A 21,940-nucleotide genomic window follows, 5' to 3' on the forward strand; every position below is an offset into this window, starting at 1 on the left:
GATGCCATTGCAATGAGTTAATCAATGTTATTCACTTCACCCGTCAGTGGTTTTAATGTTGTTCCTGACTGGTGTGTACTCAACTATTACAATACTATTTTGTCAGTTTTGCCTTTATGTAAAGTATCTTTGCGGTCTTCCATGTTAGCTCCACAGTCATCTAGCAAGAATCATTTACAAATCAAGTCTCCAGTATTTTTGCAATGATTATAAACCATTCTGATTTTTGTGAACTTTCCTTTACCGCATATGTAACGTAAAGGAATACTCCACCCAAATATTGTATTTTTAAATGTAAATGTCCATGCAGGAAAGGCTCTGAAGTGTTTGCCAGATTATAGAAGTTCAAATAGACTGTGGCATGGGTGAGTGTAGTCCATGGAGATGCTGGTAGCTTTCTTGAGGCAGCGTATGCTATAAATATCCTCCAGGGCTGGAAGCTGTATCCCGATAATGCTCTATGCTCTCAGCAAAACTCACTGTACAGCTTTCTGATCAGCTGCTGTGCAGCTGTAATACCACAAACACATACAATGGGTTAAAGTCCTGTCAGTGGTGCACTGACAGTAACAATGCTAAAGCAGCTACGTTATTTAGAATCGTTTGGCCATTCCATGCACCATTATATTGTTAAACAATGATTACAATCAAGTGCCTTAAATTTTTAAACAATATACAATTCATTTCAGTGTATTTGATATGGACTGCATCACAAATGTGAATCTAAAAAAGAAAGGAGACCACAGAAATAGTAGCCCTGATTTGACACTGGGTGCCACCAGTTTGCAGAAACAAGCATATGCATGATGTAAGGCTGCCAAGAAAATGTACAAAAACTGAACTTGGTGTAAAGCCACGGACATCTCCAAGTCAGCGTGGAAACGGGTGTAAGCAACATTTTCCTGCGTATGCACCATTTATACATGAGGCCCCAGGTACTTACAAAGCTAATGGATAAACTCAGAATTAATAATAAAAAAGATGCCTCTGCTGTTAAGAGACAGTTAAAAGTGTATGTCTTCTTTGTTTTTCAGAGTAGTATATATTAAGATACAAGTCAACCAGCACGCTGAGAGATATTTACTAAAGAATAAAAAACATTCAATTAATCAATATATTTGTACAAAATACACAAAGAAATTTAATAAAAATAATAAACAATATCAAAAGATCTCTCCCTAAACTTCCAGGTTCCTTACCAGTTTACCTTAAAAATATTAAACTTCAATTCAGTTTATTTTTTTACAGTGCTCTTCACTCAGTGCAGGCTCAGAACAGCATAATTTTTTCACAAGCAAATACAAATTTTAAAGATTACTAACTACATAATTGCCTACATAAATAGATGCTGCCTAGTTTTAGATACAGTATAACAAAACAGTCTGAAACTGATTAATATAAATGGATCCTAGCAAAATATTTCCTTTAACATTATCATTAAACTATACTACTTTAAAACAACTGATGTTCTAACAAACAAGATGAAGCATCTCAGACATTGTGCCACTTAAACATATACCTCAACAAATAGGCACACATCAGCATTTCATCATTAACATAATCTCAAACCCATATAATTTAATTCACTGTCACTAGTACCAGATACAAGGCAGGAACCAACCATCACAATCACATTTTAAATTCTTTCCTTTAACCGTATGACCTCCCTATCATTTCGACAGTTTAGAATGCTGGCCTTCCTTTCTATGCTTCAGACAGACTAAAAATACACTGTATCTAAGAGAAATCTGTTCAATGGTTATATGTCAGGAAGTGGCAACTCAATATTAAAACTGGAAGCTTTATGTGAAGGCGCCAACGCATAGGTGGCTTAAATTTATCCATTGTAGACTGGAAAAAGAAAACTGGCATTCAAACAAAGTCATGCACGGAGGGTACATTTATCCGACACACAAGCTTCATAAAATGTGGTCAATGTACATCCCAATGGTAGTCACAAATTGCTGACAATCTTGGAAATCAATTTCATGGACTCACCTCCATGCGGTCAAGTGTTGTTCGAGAGCTACGCACACTGTTTGAATATGCGGCTCTAAAACTGCTCTGCTCTGACAAAGGTCCGTAACGCTGTGAAAGCAACTGGCTCCTGAGTCTCAGGTACTGCTTTCGCAGAAGTGGATCAAATCCGGCCTTGGCATTTTCCCGGAGAAGCTGGCTGCGCCGTCGAATATACTGTGTTCTAAATTGTGGAAAGTTTGGTGTTCTGTAAGCGTTGTACCTGCAGACAAAAGAGAAAGACGTGCACTTTATAATTATTACAACACTGCAATATTATCTAATGTCTATTAACTGTCTTATTAATCACACCAGAAAACAGAATATGGCTTCTGGCCAGGTGTTTTCCCAAATTCAAAAAGAACATCTATGGTGAGAGTACATGTACTTTGATTATACCAAATATACAGTGGGTACGGAAAGTATTCAGACTTGTCCAATACAGTCCCCACAGTGAAGCATGGCGGTGGCAGCATCATGCTGTGGGGGTGTTTTTCAGCTGCAGGGACAGGACGACTGGTTGCAATCGAGGGAAAGATGAATGCGGCCAAGTATAGGGATATCCTGGACAAAAACCTTCTCCGGAATGCTAAGGACCTCAGACTGGGCCGAAGGTTTACCTTCCAACAAGACAATGACCCTAAGCACACAGCTAAAATAACGAAGGAGTGGCTTCACAACAACTCTGAGTGGCCCAGCCAGAGCCCTGACTTAAACCCAATTGAGCATCTCTGGAGAGACCTAAAAATGGCTGTCTACCAACGTTTGCCATCCAACCTGATAGAACTGGAGAGGATCTGCAAGGAGGAATGGCAGAGGATCCCCAAATCCAGGTGTGAAAAACTTGTTGCATCTTTCCCAAGAAGACTCATGGCTGTATTAGCTCAAAAGGGTGCTTCTACTAAATACTGAGCAAAGGGTCTGAATACTTAGGATCATGTGATATTTCAGTTTTTCTTTTTTAATAAATCTGCAACAATTTCAAAAATTCTTTTTTTTTGTCTGTCAATATGGGGTTTAGTGTGTACATTAATGAGGAAAAAAATTAATTTAAATGATTTTAGCAAATGGCTGCAATATAACAAAGAGTGAAAAATTGAAGGGGGTCTGTAAACAAGTCAGAAAACATATGTATGATGTAACATTTAAGTACATTCAAGGGCTATGCAGGCACTTTACCCTCAATGGACTCGTTCAGTAGGTGGATACTAGAACCTTCTCAATCTATTTTAGGGTTCTGGGGGCCAAAGGCCATCTCACCAGGATTGGGGAAAAGACTGAAAGCAGGAGTAGACAGGATTGTAGTCCATCACAGGGAACACTCTCACTCAGAAATGCATATAAATAAAGACAAACACACAAACACACCACATTCACACAAAGTGGTAGTTTGCAATTGCCAATTAACATTACTTAAATACATTTTTTTTTTTTAATTCTTTGCTTGAGCATGTCTGGCTGCTGTAATTTTCATGAAATGGGACTTGCAAAGCTCTTAGGTTATAGCAAATATAAAGGCTAACTTGATTATAGTGACTCACCATTATGGATACCATGCACCATGTGTAGCATGTATTCCTCATTTGTTTAATGCGTCTCATTATCAGAGATGAATTAGGGCTAGGGTAAAAACACTTTCACAAGTAAATAAATATGACTGCACTCAGTGCTTGAAGTGGAAACAAACAAATGGCAGTATACTGTCCGTTTTTGTGTGCTTCTTGTTCCTCCTCGTGATGCTGTTCAAATTGAACACAATCAAGCAGGGTCCCCCCTTGGAGTTTCGTGTACACTTTTGTAAATGTATTGTGACAGTTTTTGCAGCATTGAAAAACTTTATTAGATGGGTAGCGTGCTAAAACCAGAACATTCTGACATTTTTCAGTCACACACAGTGGGAAATTGGGACTGTCCCAGTCACCAGGACAGCTGCTCACCCTAATAAATGATAGTGAAACAGTCGATCACTATAATCTGCAGATAATGTAGGTGTGAAGTTGGGATAGTGTAAAGTTAATACAGTACTGAGTATTTAATCTGTACATAACGTCTTAGACGCCACAGGGTCCTTTAATGAGATATTGTGTTTTTTTTGCTTACATTTTATACTTTTATGGTTAGGAAGATCATTTAAGTTACCTGTTACAAGTTAAAGCATTGGTGGTGTCGATTCCCTTGTTCTTTTCTGCCTGAGCTGTAGCTGTGCAAGCTCAGGCTGCGTCCTGCACGCATTCATTTAGCCAGTGACTGCGACTACCTACCTGCATACGCAATCTGCTGGTGTTTTATTAACTTTTATTGTGAGTCTATTTGCAGTCAAGTTGGTGTAACTGCTGTCATGATAAAACTGTAAACTAATTTGTAGCTGGAGGTGCACAGAATGCTTCTTCTCTGAAAGACAGACAAGTTTGAAAATACACCAATGCTTTGCAAAGGGAGATTTTGAAATTTTAAAACTGTGTACAGTGTGATCTGTTCAAGATATCTCAATGAAGATTGAACTGTCTTGACAAATTTCTTTGAAGAATAAGTACAGCACATTTTAAAAAATTGATCCACAGGGGGCGGAGTTGTTTCATGAGGACATGCAGACATGGACTATCACAATAGGAGTTTTGCACATTATATACAAACACACCTAAAAGTGGATAATTCAACAATTACCCACTGGTCACACAGTAAATGTGGATTAAAACAGTTTTGTGCAAGTTGTTCTTTATGCTTTGTTTTGATACTGATTGCTCTTGGTCCAATTTTACACTATGCATGATAACTTCCAATATTCTTTTGCAAGGATCAACATTTCCAAATTGGGAAACAGTCAATTGGTGCTTATACTTAGCCTAAACTACAATACTCTTGTTACACTATGTTGCACAACTATCTTTAAAAAAAAAAAAAAAAAACACACTCACAGCTGTAATACGTTGACCACATCTGGAGAATCTACAGGATGATACAAACTAAAAACCGATCATTTGAAGATACAGGCTAAATATCAATCAGTTGCACTTTGTCACCAAGGTGTTCCTAAGGCATTCCTAGGTTCTATATATTTGGTATGTATTGACTCCAAAAACTTTCAGAAAGAAATTTAATAAAAACTGCAAATAGGCTTAAGCAAGTGGAAAAGGAGTACCATGCCTTTCCTCAAGTCTGAAGAAGGTTTCCCTTCTATGGAAAACATCCTGCGTATCCCAGTGCCAAAGAAAGGCCATTTCAGTAATCCCAAAGGACTTCAGACATCATGGAGGCCTTTGAGAGGCTGGTCCTGAAACAGATCTGACCCCCGGTTTCAGCATATCTTCATCATCTGCAGTTTGCCTATTAGGAACAAACGGGTGTAAAGGATGCTCTGATCTACAAAGCCTTTGCCTACTTCAACAGTGCTGGTAGAGTTGGGATAATGATCTTTGATTTTTCCGGTGCCTTTAACACCACTTTGCCTCATCACCTGTGGAAAAAGCTCAAGGATATGCATCACAATGCCCCCATAATCTTGTGGATCATGGACTACCTGACCAACAGACAGCAGTCTGTGAGATTCAAAGACTGTGTGTCAGAAATGGTCATCTGTAGTACTGAAGCACCACAGGGAACTTTTCCTGTCTCCCTTCCCATTTACCCTCTACACATCAGACTTCCAGTATAATACCAGCACTTCCCACTTACAGAAACTCACAGATGACTCCTCCATCATTGGCAGCATTAACAATGGAGGCTACTCAGAGTACTGAAGGTTTGTTGAGGACTTTGTCTTATGGTGCAGGCATGCAAAAATCCTGAATAATCAGTCACCATTCATGGGGAGGATGTGGAAGTGGTGTAGAGCTACAAGTACCAGTATCAGGGTTCAAATAAACACCAAACTGTTCTAGTCTGACAACAGAGTGGTTCAGTACATGAAGGGCCTGAGGAGACTTTGGTCCTATGATGTATGCAGCAAGCTGCTGGAAATGTTTTACCAGTTTATAGTATCCTGACTACTGTTCTACTCCACGGTCTCCTGGGGAAGCAACTTGAGTTCAAAAGGCACACGATGCCTTTACAAAGTTATCAGGAAAGCCTACTCCATTACAGTGCTTTCCCTGGATGCACTGAAAGCTGTTTTGGAAAAGAGAATGGAGGCAAATATTTGATGCCATCATGGAAAAACTCCCTGCGTGAATCTCTCTCTTGGAGCACTTTTAGTGACAGGCTCATTCCTCCACAGTGTGCTAAGAGGAACTTCTGTTTTCTTCACACTGCACTCAGGCAATTCACTGTTTCTTCCCAACATCCCAGATTAAATGATGATACTCTTGGAAGTGCATGTTACTCTTTCTGCACAATACACATTAATTTATTATACATGTATGTATTTATCTATCCATTGATTGATTATATTATTTGTCCTGTGAGCCTGCACCTTTTTTTTCTGCTGCTGTATGCATCTAAATTTCCTTTTGAGATGAATAAAGTTTATCTAATCTAATCTCACAGTCATTCTGTGAGTTTATCCGATTGCCTTCCATAATAGTCCATCCATCCATTATCCAACCCACTAAGTCCCAACTACAGGGTCACGGGGGTCAGTCCCTGCCAACACAGGAAGGCAGGAAACAAAACCCGGGCAGGGTGCCAACCCACTGCAGGACACACACACACATACACTCACACACTTGGGACAATTTAGGATCGCCAATGCACCTAACCTGGATGTCATTGGACTGTGGGAGGAAACCTACGGTGAACCCGGGTCTCCTAACTGCGAGGCGGCAGCGCTACCCACTACTCACTGCGCCACCCCCATAATATTCCATTTTTTTACTTATTTTGAAAAAAAAAATATACAATATGTTCCTAACTTATGTGCTCCTATGCTTGACTGAACAAGGAATTCTTGCGGGGGTCGGTGTACTGGCACAACCAGATTGAATGGTGCTTACCTTGCATCCACTGCCAAGACCTGCTGCCACACTGCGGCCATGCCACTACCATTTACGGAACTTGGGAACAGGCAGCAATGCCAACGCCCTAAAAAGAAAAGCGAACGCATCTGTTATCACTCGGGTTCGATGCATAACACAGCATATGGAGTACTGTTATTGGAATTAAAATGATAAGGTACAAATGCCACTAAAGCAAAAAGGAAGCCAAAAGAAACAGCAAGAGATTGTCAGTTACAGGTACGCCGAGAGGTTCTGTCTTACCTGTGCATACGATGTATTGTACCTGCGCCAAACTAAAAAAACAATTATGTCCACTTTCACAAAAGTATTAAGGGAAATGTCTCTTTGCGTTTCAACCATATGAACAAGATCCCTGTCATTCATCGAACTTAGTTCCTGTATACCACCGAGAAAAGTCAAACCTAATCTTGGTGCTAATAGGGCAGAGCTACAGCAATGTCTTCGTAACATGCCACGCCCATTCCCATGAATTGGCTATTTCTTTCCGCCCTCCACATTTACTCTGCGTCTATTCGCCAACATGCAGCACGCCAACCTTGCGAACCCATGACTGCAGCCATTCATAGTGTTAGCGATACTCGTATGACCCCGCCCATATAACTAGTTGGCTCGCGCCCCTGTCTTTCAGAAATGGACGTGACAGCTGTCGCGGAGACAGAGACCAATTCCCAGAACAGAAAGTGTGACCTTTTTAGCATTAATCTTCTTTCAAAAACATCGTGCATAGTTGGTAATTATATTATAAAAAGGAATTCTTAACACGTTAAAATTGCAGACGTATCGGTTATTTTCGCACGAGAAACGGTGCTGTAAAACATCTAATGTGATGCACAATGACCGTGATATTATTAACAAAGCAAATTAAGAGTGATGCATTTGAATCACTATGAATGTCTTTACGTCTAATTTATTGGGTGCAGTGAAAACTTGACATAGTCGATTTATTCGAGAAAGAGAGAGATGTGGTGATCATTAGATATAAAATGAGGTTTTCATGCCAATCAGTGTAGATACGTGAACTGTCTGATGCGTTATTTTAAATACTGCTTCAAACAAACGTGGCGTTTCCTAATATGACGATGTACTAAGTAGGACAGCCAGTGCAGGAACCATTCTTTAATCCCACTCCTGCTTTGTTACACTGCTGATGTTCTATTCGTTTGGGTCTGGAAACGAAAAATGCGCCGATTTAGCATATATTTTATTACTTACCATCTCTCTGTGTACAACTGAAATCCTACATTTCCCAGCTTGATACGTTATGCACTGCTCTGCAAGTGAAGTGCCGGTCATTCTCTCCTGGCGATCCAGTCCCCAGTTCTCCTAGCTACTCACGTGACCGCTGCTATGACACCCAGTTGCTTGTTTCATGTTTTTCTCGGAGCATCAGTTGCCAGCAGCTTGTTCTTTCCTTTGGCTGTGCTTGGCTACAGGGGCGCGTTTCTTGAAACATTCGCTTAAAACAAAGAGCTTTGTTAGGCTTTCCGTGGAACACACATCCACAATAAGGAATCGGGTCAGAGAATGATTGATGCATCGTAATGATATGCCCAAATCACCTCAACTGGCCCCTTCCGATCTAGAGGAGCTGCGACTTTACGCCTCTCTGAGGCTTTCCCTAATCTCTGAACTTCTCACCCTATCACAGAGTGTCAGCCAAGCCACCCTGTGAAGAAATCTCATTTTTACTGTTTGTGCATGTAACCTCATTTTTTTGGTCATTACCCACATTCATGACATTGGTGATGACAGAGATGAACACTAGATCATCCTGTTAACCGACAGTATTGTCTTTAGACACAGATCCTGCTTCTCCACCATGGACTGGTACATCGCCCACAGAGCAGCTGTCGTTATTCCAATTCATTTGTTTCTCTCATGTTCACTTTTTCCATTGTGATAAGATCCCAAGATATTTGAACTCCTCCACTAAGGGCAGTTGTTCCCTCCTTACTTAAAGAGTCTAATCCAATGTTTTCAGAGAGAAAACAATGTCCTCAGACATGAAGGTGCTGATCCCCTTTCCAGCCACTTTACATTCGGCAGCAAATCACCTGAGTGCCTACTGAAGGTCACAGTCAAATTAGGCAAAGAGAATAATGCCATCTACATAAAGCAACAATGCTACCCCTAGCCTCTCCAACTGAACACTCTCACATGCTAGGCTGCACCTAGTCTAGTCTCGGCTTTCTTGTCTATGAAAACCAGAAACAGAACTGGGGACTAGACATAGCTTTAATAGAATCAGACACCCATAGTAGATAAATTTGACTTAACAGGAAATATTCAGAAACAGCTCTCTTCTGCATTCATATCGGGAACAAATAATATGTAAGAGCCGCCCCATTACCTCATATGTCTGAAGCACCTCACATAACACATGCTAAGGAACAGGGTCATATGCTTTTTCCAAATGTATAAAACACATCTAGACTGGGTTATTATACTCCCATGCACCACACAGGTTTTGTATTAGGAAGAAGAACTGGCATACTTCTCCACATTGTTCCTCCTATATCTTCAGCTCAGTCATAAGATTCTTTTCTCTAGCACCTTAGATATGCCTTACCTGTGAGGATGAGGAGTATGATCCCTCTGTAGTTTGAATACATCCTCTGGTCACCTTTCTTAAATGCATGGACCAACACAGCATTTTGCCATTCCAAGAGTGCTTTACCCACCTTCCATGCAATATTGAACAGACGCGTTAATCATGCTATCCCGACAATGTCCCATGCTCAGATCACTTCACAGAATGTTTCCAGTGCTGCTTCCGAGTAGAATTAACTTCCTTAAAAGTGTTCCTTCCACCACTTGACAATTTCGAGTCCATCTCTGCTTAACAAAGTCTGGGCAAGGTCACACCTTCTCCGCCTGAGGTGCTGAACAGTTTGTCTGAACAGTGTTGAGGCTATCCAACAGTCTGCTCAGTGATGTGGAGATGTCTTCTGGGTTCACTTCCTGCAAGGTGAAGGGTGAGGAAATTAATTTAGTAGTGGGCATAGATAGACTAGACCCTGGCAATGGATTATCCACCTTAATGAAAGGATAAGTGTCTGTGTATCTTTATGTCCATCCAGTTGCTATGTCTTTTGTCATTCCAACAGATGGGCCATCAGAAAAATTTGTAGCAATAAAATGGATTGCATTTGTCATTCCAGCATATGGCACATCACAAACAACAAATATAATGCATTTAATAACTACATGGATAACAAAATACATTCCAATAGATGGTGCACTGCAAATGTCAACAGTGAGGTCTACAGATTACTTAGATTTCACCCCATATTAGATGGGCAGCACGGCTAGTTAGATATAACAGTATAAAAGTTCAACTGAAAACCGAGGATTGTATGAATGTAGTAGGCTTGGCAAGTTGTTAGGACCTATTCAGTTGTCAGTTTTAGCTTTTAGTTGGTTTCTGCCTTTGTAATGCTGCTGGGATAACTTTCACTCTGAAAGCTATAAAGCTGAATTAAGAATATTTCATAAATAGATGGTTTGTAATGTCCAGATTAATTTTATATATTAAATGTTGTTACAAAAAATAATTCAAACATTAACCTCTGAGATTCACAAGTATTTTGCTGTCAACTCTCTAATCTGCTGTACATTATGACTTAGTATATTAACAAAAATTCTTGCCCCATCTGTGGGATAATTTGGCAGTTGTTTCACACAGTAAAATGGCTTAGGCTGGATGCGGGTATTGAATTTATGTTGGTAGAACACATAGTTAGAAGCTTGTAGCCGAGTCCTTTTACTGCAATCATTTTGAAATTAAAGTTATACACACCTGCTCAAGTAGCATTTACAGAATTTGTTTAAAGCAAAGTGATGAATAATTCAATGGCATGTAATGTTGTTTTGTAGCCATAATTTTAGAATCTGCAGGTCCCTTAACTTGTAAAACATGAGGGCCTGGGTTATTTGCAAATATCAAATTAAATACATTTGAATGTATAAATAAAATAATAATTGAGGAGTATATTCAAACAGCAAAAATGAAGGTTTAACTATGCAAAGAAATCATCTTGCAGAACAGGACTGTCAAACTGAAATCCTAGGATTTGAGTTTGACACCTCTGTTGTAGCGTTTATAGCATCAAACCATTCTTGTAAGAAAATCGGCAAGCAGAAGACACTGCACTACATGAAAGACCCTAAAACACTGAGCAAAAACATCTTATGGAATGATGACTCCAAATTTGAAATTTGTGGTTCATAAAGATGCTATTATATTAAAAGAAGGACTGTCTAGAACACATGTAACACATCGGTCACGACCTACCAGTAACTCGCAACCCCTATCCAAGTAGCTCGCCAAAGGGTTAATGAATCCTACATAAATTTGAAAACTTGATTAGTCAAATTAGGGGTAGGCAATCTTTCCAAAAAATCATATCACAATCCTTTTAACACAAAATCACGATCCACAATCTGAACTGCAATCTATCTTTTCAATGTGGCATACACTTACGACAATATCTGAAACTCAAACTCATAAAGACCTAAGTAACACTTTATTTTAAATATCAAACAAAGTTGAATTCAATTGTTCTCTTGATCGCTAGCTAAGCGGAGTTAAGGAACACGCCCCAAAGCCGAATACTCTTGTGAAGTGAAACAGTGACGTGTAACAAAATGACAAACGAATAAGTAACATCGGAATAAGTGGACATCGTTCATTCACCCAACACACGCATTTATTCACCACAACTATATACAATATTTACAATCCAAGTGCACAAACCCAGTGCCTCCAGCACCGATTCCCCAAAAGTCCAGGCCTCTCACACAGTCCTTTATGCCTTCTTTCTGGCCGCCTCCAGTCCTCTCTCCAGTTCTGTTCTCTTCCACCCGACTTCCGCTCTCGAATGCAGGGAGGCGGCCCCTTTTATACCACCCCGGATGAGCTCCAGCTGTTTCCCGGCACTCCTCCTTGAACACGCCCCTGTGTGGCGGAAGTGCCGGCTGCGCACCCGGAAGCCCTCCGGGTGTCCCCATTCTTCTTCCCTCCAGTACTTCCGGGTGTTGCAGAAGTGCTGGGCTCCAGGCACTGGGGCGCCGCATGGCGGTGGCCACGGGCCCCTACAGGGTTGGGCTTCCAAGCTCCCTACCCGAGGCCACCAACACAACCAGGACGGTTGCCCCCTAATGTCGTCCCCTTGGGCGTCCCGGCTGGGCTCCACCCCCAGCCGCCTGCGACACTGTGTATTTGGAATTGCATTGTTTTGTTTTGACAGCATTCGTGTTTTAATTCAATAGTGTGAGATACATTAGAAAATGCATACAGACATACAAAATGCACTTGCAGGAAACTAAATTTTTTTGTGATGTTTTAATGCAAAATATGATTTGTGGACACCAACATATTGTAAATGTTCAGGCAAAACAAGCTTATTCAGTTTGTTTGGGTTGAAATAAGCTATGAGAATAAACGTTAGAAAACATAAGTAGCTCTTGGCCATTTTCGTTTTGTAAAAGTAGCTCTCAGGGGAAAAAAGGTTGGAGACCCCTGGTCTAGAAGTCCACCGATGCCAGTCGGCAGCCCTTTGAAGCACAGTGACAGGTCTACCATGGTCTGATCATGCATGTCAGCTGATGGTGTAGGCCAATGGTTCTCAAGTTCAGTATCCACTGAACAGTGTCCACTGCGCCTGGAGGTCTTCATCCCAGCAAATGTTTGGTCTCAACTCCTACTTCAAGTAAGCAAGCTATTACTTCCCATTTTATACATTTTGTTGTCAGTCCAGAAATTATAAAACTGCGTTTTCTAAATTTTGATTGGAATGAACCAATTTAGTGTTTTTTGATGTTGCTTTTTATGATTACCATTATCATGATTTTCCTGCTGCTTTTCCAAGTATTCTATGTATTTAAGCCATCCTTATATATATGTAATTTGATACTGTCCGTATGTATGGAGTTTGCGTCAATACCTCAACTCAATACAAGTTAGAACCATGCAATGGGACTCTGCCTCTGTAGTTAGAACATAACGTGGAAAACGCGGACACAGTATTGCATGATTGGCTAAGAATGTTCGAATGCTTCAGTGCCACTGGACGGCCATGTATAGTAAGTCGGTGTTGGATCGAGCAGATAACAGTAAGTTCGGTTGGTTTTTGGAACGTTGGTTTGGTGGGGCGTACTTTCCAGGACTAACATCGTCAACTGACTTAAACCCTTCAACAGCTCCAGAACCATAAGTAATTTAGAACGTATCACCATTTGCTTGGTACGTTGAAATCCATCTTTGGACAGTTCGGTTTTGGCATCTGTCCTTCTGACATCTATTGGCAAACTGAGTAATGACGGCTGGGTATTAACAACATTCATTGTTTAAATTTTAGCCGATCTCAGATCTAAAATGACCACGCCAACATAATTATCACTCCGACTCTGATTAGAATCGTAAAATACGGTTTGTTTTGAAAATGTGTTTGCTGGAAAAAATCAAATGAGGTGCGCTGAAGAGCTGAGTTCACGTCTCGCAGCCCCATTTAAACAGGAAGCTCTTCATTACATCGGCCAAAAAGGTCTATTTTAAGCACAAATCAGTGCCATGATAACAAAATCATTTCAAGGACTTAAAAAAATGAATAATTCTTTGCAGAGAAAGTATGGATTTCACAAACGTAGAATTTGTAGCCCAATTTGATCAGGCTCCCAGTCACTACTTATTTACTAAGATCAAATCTGTGGTATGAAACTAAAGTAGCTACGACTTTCAGTTTTTATGTTGTTTGTCCCCATGTCTACTTCACTCATTAATTTTCATTATCTAAATATAATGTAAGTACAAAACTCCATAGAAAAAAAGAAAAATGTCAAAACAGATGTAAAAAGAGTCAGTGATAGTGAAATTGGTTGGAACAAAAAACCTACTGCCAACGGCAAGTCCAGGAATGAACTTGGGAACCACTGGAGTATGGAATCTAGTCAAAATCAGTGGAATGATATCTGTGGAGAAATAAACATCATGTTGCACCTTCAGGAAAACACTTACTGACAAAAATGTCATCTTTCAAGCAATTCAACACACATTTCGGTGCAGCCTGGACACACCATCAGTGATGTTATCCAGGGTCATTGGGTGTTTTGGGTCTTTCGAACATCATACACCTTCGTCCGGGTGACCCAGCTACAGTTGATCAAATTCCAGCTTGTGTCCAGCTGGCCTTTGTGCTCCACACATTCCCCCTCTTAATCCAAAGCCATTTTAAAGCCTTCTCTGAAGTTTCTGTGATGTTCTTGATGGTCTTGCTGTTGTGCAGTCCTGTAATCTCAAGGACCTTGAGCGCCGGTATAGAAACTGGCCTGCAAAACCTCTACACCCCATTTCAATGGGCTTATATCAGGCCCTCCATCCACAACTCTGACACTCGCCCACCAGCCCTTCATACTTGGCCTTCTCCCTCTCTGTGGAGTTGTGTGTCGTCTCTCTGGGCTCAAGTGAAGACCTTGGCTTGTGGCAGAGTTCTCCCTTTGTTGTTGCTACATGGTCTGTTGTCCTTTGTGTCTCCCTCAGCCTGCTGTTAGGCTTTTTGTTACGTCCTCTGCACAAGGTAAATGTGACTCTTTCTGCCTCAGGTGTTCCCTTCTTTAAAAATGCTGCTTCTCAGTCTTTCTACCCTGGGTTCAGTCACTGGCACAGACCTTAGGCCTGGAGGAGTCAATTTAGGCTGCCCAGCTTCAAGGCTCAAATAAAGTGCTGGCTTACTTCCAAGACAGTGGGTCATCAGCTTCCATCAGTACAGAGAGAGAGACACATGAACCAAGTTTTAACAGAAGATACATCCTCTGATGATCAGATCAAAATCCATCCCAGGTACAGACCCAGTGCCACAAATTAACAATATTTCTTGTGCTGGATTATACGGTTAGTTGGGACTGACTGAAAGTTTGGGAACCCCACTTAATTCTTTGTATTTTTGTTTATCATTGGCTGAACTTTTAAAGTAGCAACTACCTTTTAATATACAGTATTACATGCATTATGGAAACAGTAGTACAAACCGGATTCCAAAAAAGTTGGGACACTAAACAAATTGTGAATAAAAACTGAATGCAATGATGTGGAGATGGCAAATGTCAATATTTTATTTGTAATAGAACGTAGATGACAGATCAAACGTTAAATCCGAGTAAATGTATCATTTTAAAGGAAAAATATGTTGATTCAAAATTTCACGGTGTCAACAAATCCCAAAAAAGTTGGGACAAGTAGCAATAAGAGGCTGGAAAAAGTAAATTTGAGCATAACGAAGAGCTGGAAGACCAATAAACACTAATTAGGTCAATTGGCAACATGATTGGGTATAAAAAGAGCTTCTCAGAGTGGCAGTGTCTCTCAGAAGCCAAGATGGTTAAAGGATCACCAAGACTTTGCATCTATCATCATCAACTGTGCATAACATCATCCGAAGATTCAGAGAATCTGGAACAATCTCTGTGCGTAAGGGTCAAGGCCATACTTCCAGAAACCATTGTCAGTGAACACAATCCACCGTGCCATCCGCCGTTGCCAGCTGAAACTCTACAGTGCAAAGAAGAAGCCATTTCTAAGCAAGATCCACAAGCTCAGGCGTTGTCACTGGGCCAGGGATCATTTAAATTGGAGTGTGGCAAAATGGAAGACTGTTCTGTGGTCAGACGAGTCACGATTCGAAGTTCTTTTTGGAAATCTGGGAATGTTCGAATCCAAAGAGGACAAGGACAACCAAGTTGTTATCAACGCTCAGTTCAGAAGCCTGCATCTCTGATGGTATGGGGTTGCATGAGTGCGTGTGGCATGGGCAGCTTGCATGTCTGGAAAGGTACCATCAATGCAGAAAAATATATTCAGGTTCTAGAACAACATATGCTCCCATCCAGACGTCATCTCTTTCAGGGAAGACCCTGCATTTTTCAACAAGATAATGCCAGACCACATTCTGCATCAATCACAACATCATGGCTGCGTAGGAGAAGGATCCGGGTACTGAAATGGCCAGTCTGCAGTCCAGATCTTTCACCTATAGAGAACACTTGGCGCATCATAAAGAGGAAGGTGCGACAAAGAAGGCCCAAGACGATTGAACAGTTAAGAGGCCTGTATTAGACAAGAATGGGAGAGCATTCCTATTTCTAAACTTGAGAAACTGGTCTCCTCAGTCCCCAGACGTCTGTTGAGTGTTGTAAGAAGAAGGGGAGATGCCACGCAGTGGTGAAAATGGCCTTGTCCCAGCTTTTTTGGGATTTGTTGATACCATGAAATTCTGAATCAACATATTTTTCCCTTAAAATGATACATTTTCTCAGTTTAAACTTTTGTTCCGTGATTTATGTTCTATTCTGAATAAAATATTAGAAGTTGGCACCTCCACATCATTGCATTCAGTTTTTATTCACGATTTGCATATTGTCCCAACTTTTTTGGAATCCGGGTTGTATTTCAGTAGTTTATTGGATTAACAGAAAATATGCAATATGCATCATAACAAAATTAGACAGGTGCATAAATTTGGGCACCCCAACAGAGATATTACATCAATACTCCTTTTTCAAATATAACAGCCTCTAGACGCCTCCTACAGCCTTTGAGGAGTGTCTGGATTCTGGATGGAGGTACTTTTGACCATTCTTCCATACAAAATCTCTCCAGTTCAGTTAAATTTTATGGCTGGCATGCATTACAGCCTGCTTCAAATCATCCCATAGTTTTTCGATGATATTTAAGTCAGGGGACTGTGACGGCCATTCCAGAACATTGTACTTCTCCCTCTGCATGAATGCCTTTGTAGATTTCGAACTGTGTTTTGGGTCATTGTCTTGTTGGAATTTCCAACCCCTGCATAACTTCAACTTTGTGACTGATCCTTGAACATTATCCTGAAGAATTTGTTAATATTGGGTTGAATTCATCTGACCCTTGACTTTAACAAGCGCCCCAGTCCCTGAACTAACCACACAGCCCCACAGCATGATGGAATCTCCACAAAATCTGACAGTACGTATCAGGTGTTTTTCTTGGAATGCAGTGTTCTTCTTCCACCATGCAAAGCACTTTTTGTTATGACCAAATAACTCAATTTTTGTCACATCAGTCCAAAGCACTTTGTTCCAAAATGAATCTGGTTTGTCTAAATGAGCATTTGCATACAACAAGCGACTCTATTTGTGGGTTGAGTGCAGAAAGGGCTTCTTTCTCATCACCATGCCATACAGATGTTCTTTGTGCAAATTGTGCTGAATTGTAGAACTATGTACAGATACACCATCTGCAGCAAGATGTTCTTGCAGGTCTTTGGAGGTGATCTGTGAGTTGTCTGTAACCATTCTCACAATCCTGCGCATATGCCGCTCCTGTATTTTTTTGGTCTGCTAGACCTGGGTTTAACAGCAACTGTGCCTGTGGCCTTCCATTTCCTAATTCCATTCCTTACAGTTGAATCTGACAGTTTAAACCTCGGAGATAGCTTTTTGTAGCCTTCCCCTAAATCATGATACTGAGCAATCTTTGTTTTCAGATCTTTTGAGATTTGCTTTGATGATCCCATGCTGTCACTTTTCAGAGGAGAGTCAAAGGGAAGCACAACTTGCAATTGACCACCTTAAAATATCCTTTCTCATGATTGGACACACCTCTCTATGAAGTTCAAAGCTTAACAAGCTAATCCAACCAATCTGGTGTTGCAAGTAATCAGTATTATGCAGTTACATGCATTCAGATCAGCAAAATGACAAGGGGACCCACATTACACAGCCAGTTTTTCACATTTGATTTCATTTCAAAAAACTAATTACAGCTTCACTAAAAATCTTTGTTCAGAAAACACCCCAGTACTCAGATGTTCCTAGGAAATGAAAAACCTACCACTGTTATCTTTCTTGTTGAAAGGAGAGTAAATTATTATGCAGGCTGAGAGGGGTTCCCAAACTTTTTCATATGACTGTAGTAGTTTTATTAAAGATAATTAATTTTGTGGGATTTTTGCCTATTTTTATTATTTATGCAAAGTTTAATTGTTATGTTGGTCGTTAACCATCTTTTGTTTCTGCGACATGCAGTTTGTATCAAGTGATCACAATCAGTTTTGCCTTAAATATGGGGCTCTGCAACATAACATCATCCCTCTGTGAGAAAATTCTTTCAAAAACTTAGTGTAGTTAGTTTTTCTCCAGCTTGGTCTAGTACTGGGTTACGTTTCTGTTTTGACTTCCTTCTGTCCCAGACTTCTCTTTCCATTCATTCTCATGTTTTGTTTGCTGGTTATCTCTAACTTTTTTGGTTTTCACCTATGTCCATCCCTTATTACAAGCCTGCCTGATGTGACATCTTTTGGTCTCCCTGTATCTCACAATAATTAATGGAAAACGCTGTCTCGACATCCAGTGCCCGCTTATTGGAGTCTCACTTTGTCCATCAGAGTCAGTAAGAGTTGCAGCTACGAACATAAAGATAATGTGCTTTTGGGCATCATTTTATCCAAAGGCATCTCTGCAGATATGTCAGCTCATTCTTTATTATCAGATAAAGTACAGAGCCAACATAAACACGGGTATACCTGTTGTTTAGCTGTTTATTTAACAGTGTAGAGCAGGCTCTTTTTCCTTAGAAGACTGCATTTCTTTTAACGTAGGTAGTACCATCCTTCACATCGTATATAACTTTGTGATGGTCAGTGTGATTTTCTACACTGTGGTGTGCTGGGCTGTTATTATCACTTCAGGAGTGGGCCACCGAATCATCGAGTTAATCAAAACAGCAGACTTCGTTATGGGACACACTCTGGACCCCTTGGAGGCAGTAGCAAAGGATAAAGTTAAAACAAAGCTGAATGCCATTATGAACAAAGCTACACATCCTCTCTCTGACAAACTGAGGACTTTCAGCCAGCAAATTATTCAACAGAAGTGTGTAAAGAAACCCTACTGGGGTTCCTTTACACCAGCAGCAATACTTCTACATAATGCCTCACTGTAACTGTGACTGCCAAATCAGAGGTTTGTTTTCTTTTAAGTCATTCACATGTGTATCTAGCTTTCTGTCTATCTATAAAATGATGTTCTGCAAAAAAACAAATCTTATCCTGGGGACAAATAAAGTTGTATCTTATCTTCAGAAATTAACTTACCTGAGGTAATATTGGCAAGGCTTGTGTGACTACAAATATGACCTAGTTGGGTTAAGGCTCCAAATTTGATCCCAAACAATCAATGTCCAGCATGATTTTAAATTCAGAAAAGATTATCTAGCAGTATATGCACAAACAAATGCACTGATTGCTTTACAGAGGATTCATAGAGGTGTTGCATGAATTATCATTCTTAACACTTTTTGGATGTGACATTAAGGTGCTAGCCAAAAATCACCGTGCCTGCAATCAAGAAAGCTTTCAACATTTTTTGTGTAGAACTGGGACACATAATGATATTTCACAACGATACCAATTTCACCATTATTGTATACTTGAGGAAAACGGACACCACTGTAGTATAGTCAAAAGTAAAGCATAAACATTACATCTGTTATGTCTAGATTTTACATACATATTATGTTGTGACTGCAGGCAAGGTTTTAGCAGACTAAAAAAAGGAAAAATAAAGAATTTGTCAGTAAATTGGGCACTTCCTAGATGAACTACAGAAATCATCATAAGAAGCTACATTACAGTGCGTATTTACTAAAGTACTTTAAAGTCAAAAGCAGAAAACCCAGACCAGATTTTTAAAAAGCTCCTAACTAGACCCATTAGATTAAATCAACATAGCGATAATTATCAAATCTTTCATGTCAATTCAATTTTTCGAAAATTTATTTTCAGGAACCTTAAGTAATTGACAGATCTCCTAGTTTGTAATGCATGTTGAATGATTTTCCTACCAAAAGAAAAGCAATGTGTAAATACCTGAGTTTGCTTAGTCACCATTTGTCACACAATATGAAGGCAAAATGAAGTTTAATTAAATCAGTTTTAATCTACATTACAATGGGATCAGACAGAAAATCCACAGTTCTCTGGATGAAAGTAAAATCATATTTACCAAAGGCTGCCATCTTTTGATGGGCACAATGAGCCAAACTGTGACAAACAGCTCTATTCTGTTGGGTCAAGCATTTATTTAATAAAATGTCAATTTATTTTAGTGGTACTTCTCAATTGGGAGTCAGCTGATTCGTGCCTGCTCTAATTTTAGTTATATTTTAAATAAGCATTAACTTAAAATGTTCTCCAATTGTTGCTTTATACTAGTCCTAATATCAATGTAGTTATTGACTAGAGCTGAGAGTTCAAGCTGTGTGACATGGTCTCACAACAGATGCACTAAGTTACTAAAATAAATCTTCAGTCAAGAGATTTTTTTTCCCTCAAAAGCTTACTTTTTATTTTTAGTCACAGCTAATGTAAATGTTATGGAGGTATTGAATAAGGCTCAATTAGACTCAACTTGTGACTTCACTGATTCTTTAGTTGAAGTTCTTTGATGAAAGTGCATTTGCTTCAGGTCGTCTGACGAGAACAGTCAGAATGAGAAGATGCCCAAAATAATTATTACAAGACAAATTAATGCCACAGGCATATTCAGGAAGCTGTTTAGACCAAGGGTAGATGATGATTATATAAATGATGTGTGTTTGGGGAATGCAATGAATACGATACAAATTATGCTGCAGATTAGATGTTTTTCAAGAACTTAATTGGAACAATTAACTTTAGACAACATAAAGTAAGATGCTAAAAGTTGATAGTTCCTCTGCAGTTGGAAGATGCAACAACTCTGTGGCGGATATCAACTTTAGGGCAGGCCAATCCCCTCACAACTATACTAAACTGACAGGTTCCTGTATACTGAAAGATTATTGGTTGCAGAGTGAAGAGTGACCTGTGGAGGACACTCAGGGTTGCAATCAAGAAATGACTGTAGCTGAATAGCGGATCTTTTGTACAGTATTCATCTTGAGAGAGATCACTTCAACTTGTATAGCTTGTATTCAGAATTTTCCTGTTTTACTTGTCACATAACCACTCCTGTAGGCAAACAAATCCTCAAGCACGAATTAAATGACCACAAAGTCACACATGCAGGTGTCTGTGGGTCCACATCTGGGGATATACTTAATGCTGCGCGACGCATGATCTTGAGGACACTGTTGCTACGCAAGCAGTGTACTGTTTATACTTGCACACGTACTTTTTAAGTAAATTTGATGAAATCGTCACAGAGAGAAAACAACGTATGGTTTTGCTGTGTTGAGTTGTGGGAAGAAAGATGTTAAAAATAAAAATTATTTGCATTGTGACGCTGTTGTGAAGGTGCAAAAAAAAAAAAAATAAATAAATAACGCCAACAGCGACACAGAATGTCGAGACAGTATGTGATACCTTTAAATGTGTTGCATCAATGTGATGGGGAATATGCCTATGTGAGAAATGAAGAAAAGCACCACATGAAGACATGCGCATGTCAACATTTAAGTTTGATGATTTGCTTCACCACATCGAACCATTCATTGAAGTAGGAAGACTGATCCTGTTAAAGCTGCAAGCCTGCCATCATGTTGACAGTAGACAACAATGCTCACGTCACATACCAAAACGCACACACACACCACCCATATTTTTGCTGGTACTGCAAACCACTAGAGGACACATCAAATGAACGCTGGGAACGCACGGCAGCCATGATGCATGAATGTACGCATTTTGAGTGTGAAGTATAAACTGGTCCTTATGGCTGAATGTGCTGCCTGTGCAAACAGCAGTATGGCGGACTGAACAAACCAGTATGACAAAATGTTTGATAAAAAAAGATGTCTCTTTGATGAAGTAATAACAAATTAAAAGTGCTCTTGTCCTGAGCAGGGATACAGGAAAGCTTATCGAGTGGAAAGTAGGAACAATCCCTGTAGAGGACACCAGTCCATCGCAGGATGAATGCATACACATCAAGAGCAAATTTAGCATCATCAACACACCTAA

General features: G+C 39.9%; 1 protein-coding gene across 2 annotated transcripts in view; it reads right to left on the minus strand.

Annotated features, from left to right (window-relative positions):
* Window positions 1–8,379, minus strand: part of wdr13 (WD repeat domain 13) — a 45,321-nt gene extending 36,942 nt beyond the window's left edge. The window contains exons 1-3 of one of the 2 annotated variants that reach the window (XM_039776006.1): window positions 8,181–8,379; window positions 6,945–7,032; window positions 1,999–2,239 (exon numbers count right to left, since the gene is read on the minus strand). In XM_039776006.1, coding sequence (XP_039631940.1) covers window positions 1,999–2,239; window positions 6,945–6,985 — 282 coding nt within the window. In that variant the 5' untranslated portion in view covers window positions 6,986–7,032; window positions 8,181–8,379. Of the gene's footprint in view, window positions 1–1,998; window positions 2,240–6,944; window positions 7,033–7,208; window positions 7,403–8,180 lie in introns of those variants that run through there. The other variant, XM_039776005.1, reaches the window with a different exon arrangement.
* Between the last annotated feature and the right edge of the window lie 13,561 nt (window positions 8,380–21,940).

The sequence above is a fragment of the Polypterus senegalus genome, chromosome 13 (genome assembly GCF_016835505.1).
Source record: "Polypterus senegalus isolate Bchr_013 chromosome 13, ASM1683550v1, whole genome shotgun sequence".
In the NCBI taxonomy this organism is placed as follows: Eukaryota; Metazoa; Chordata; class Cladistia; order Polypteriformes; family Polypteridae; genus Polypterus; species Polypterus senegalus.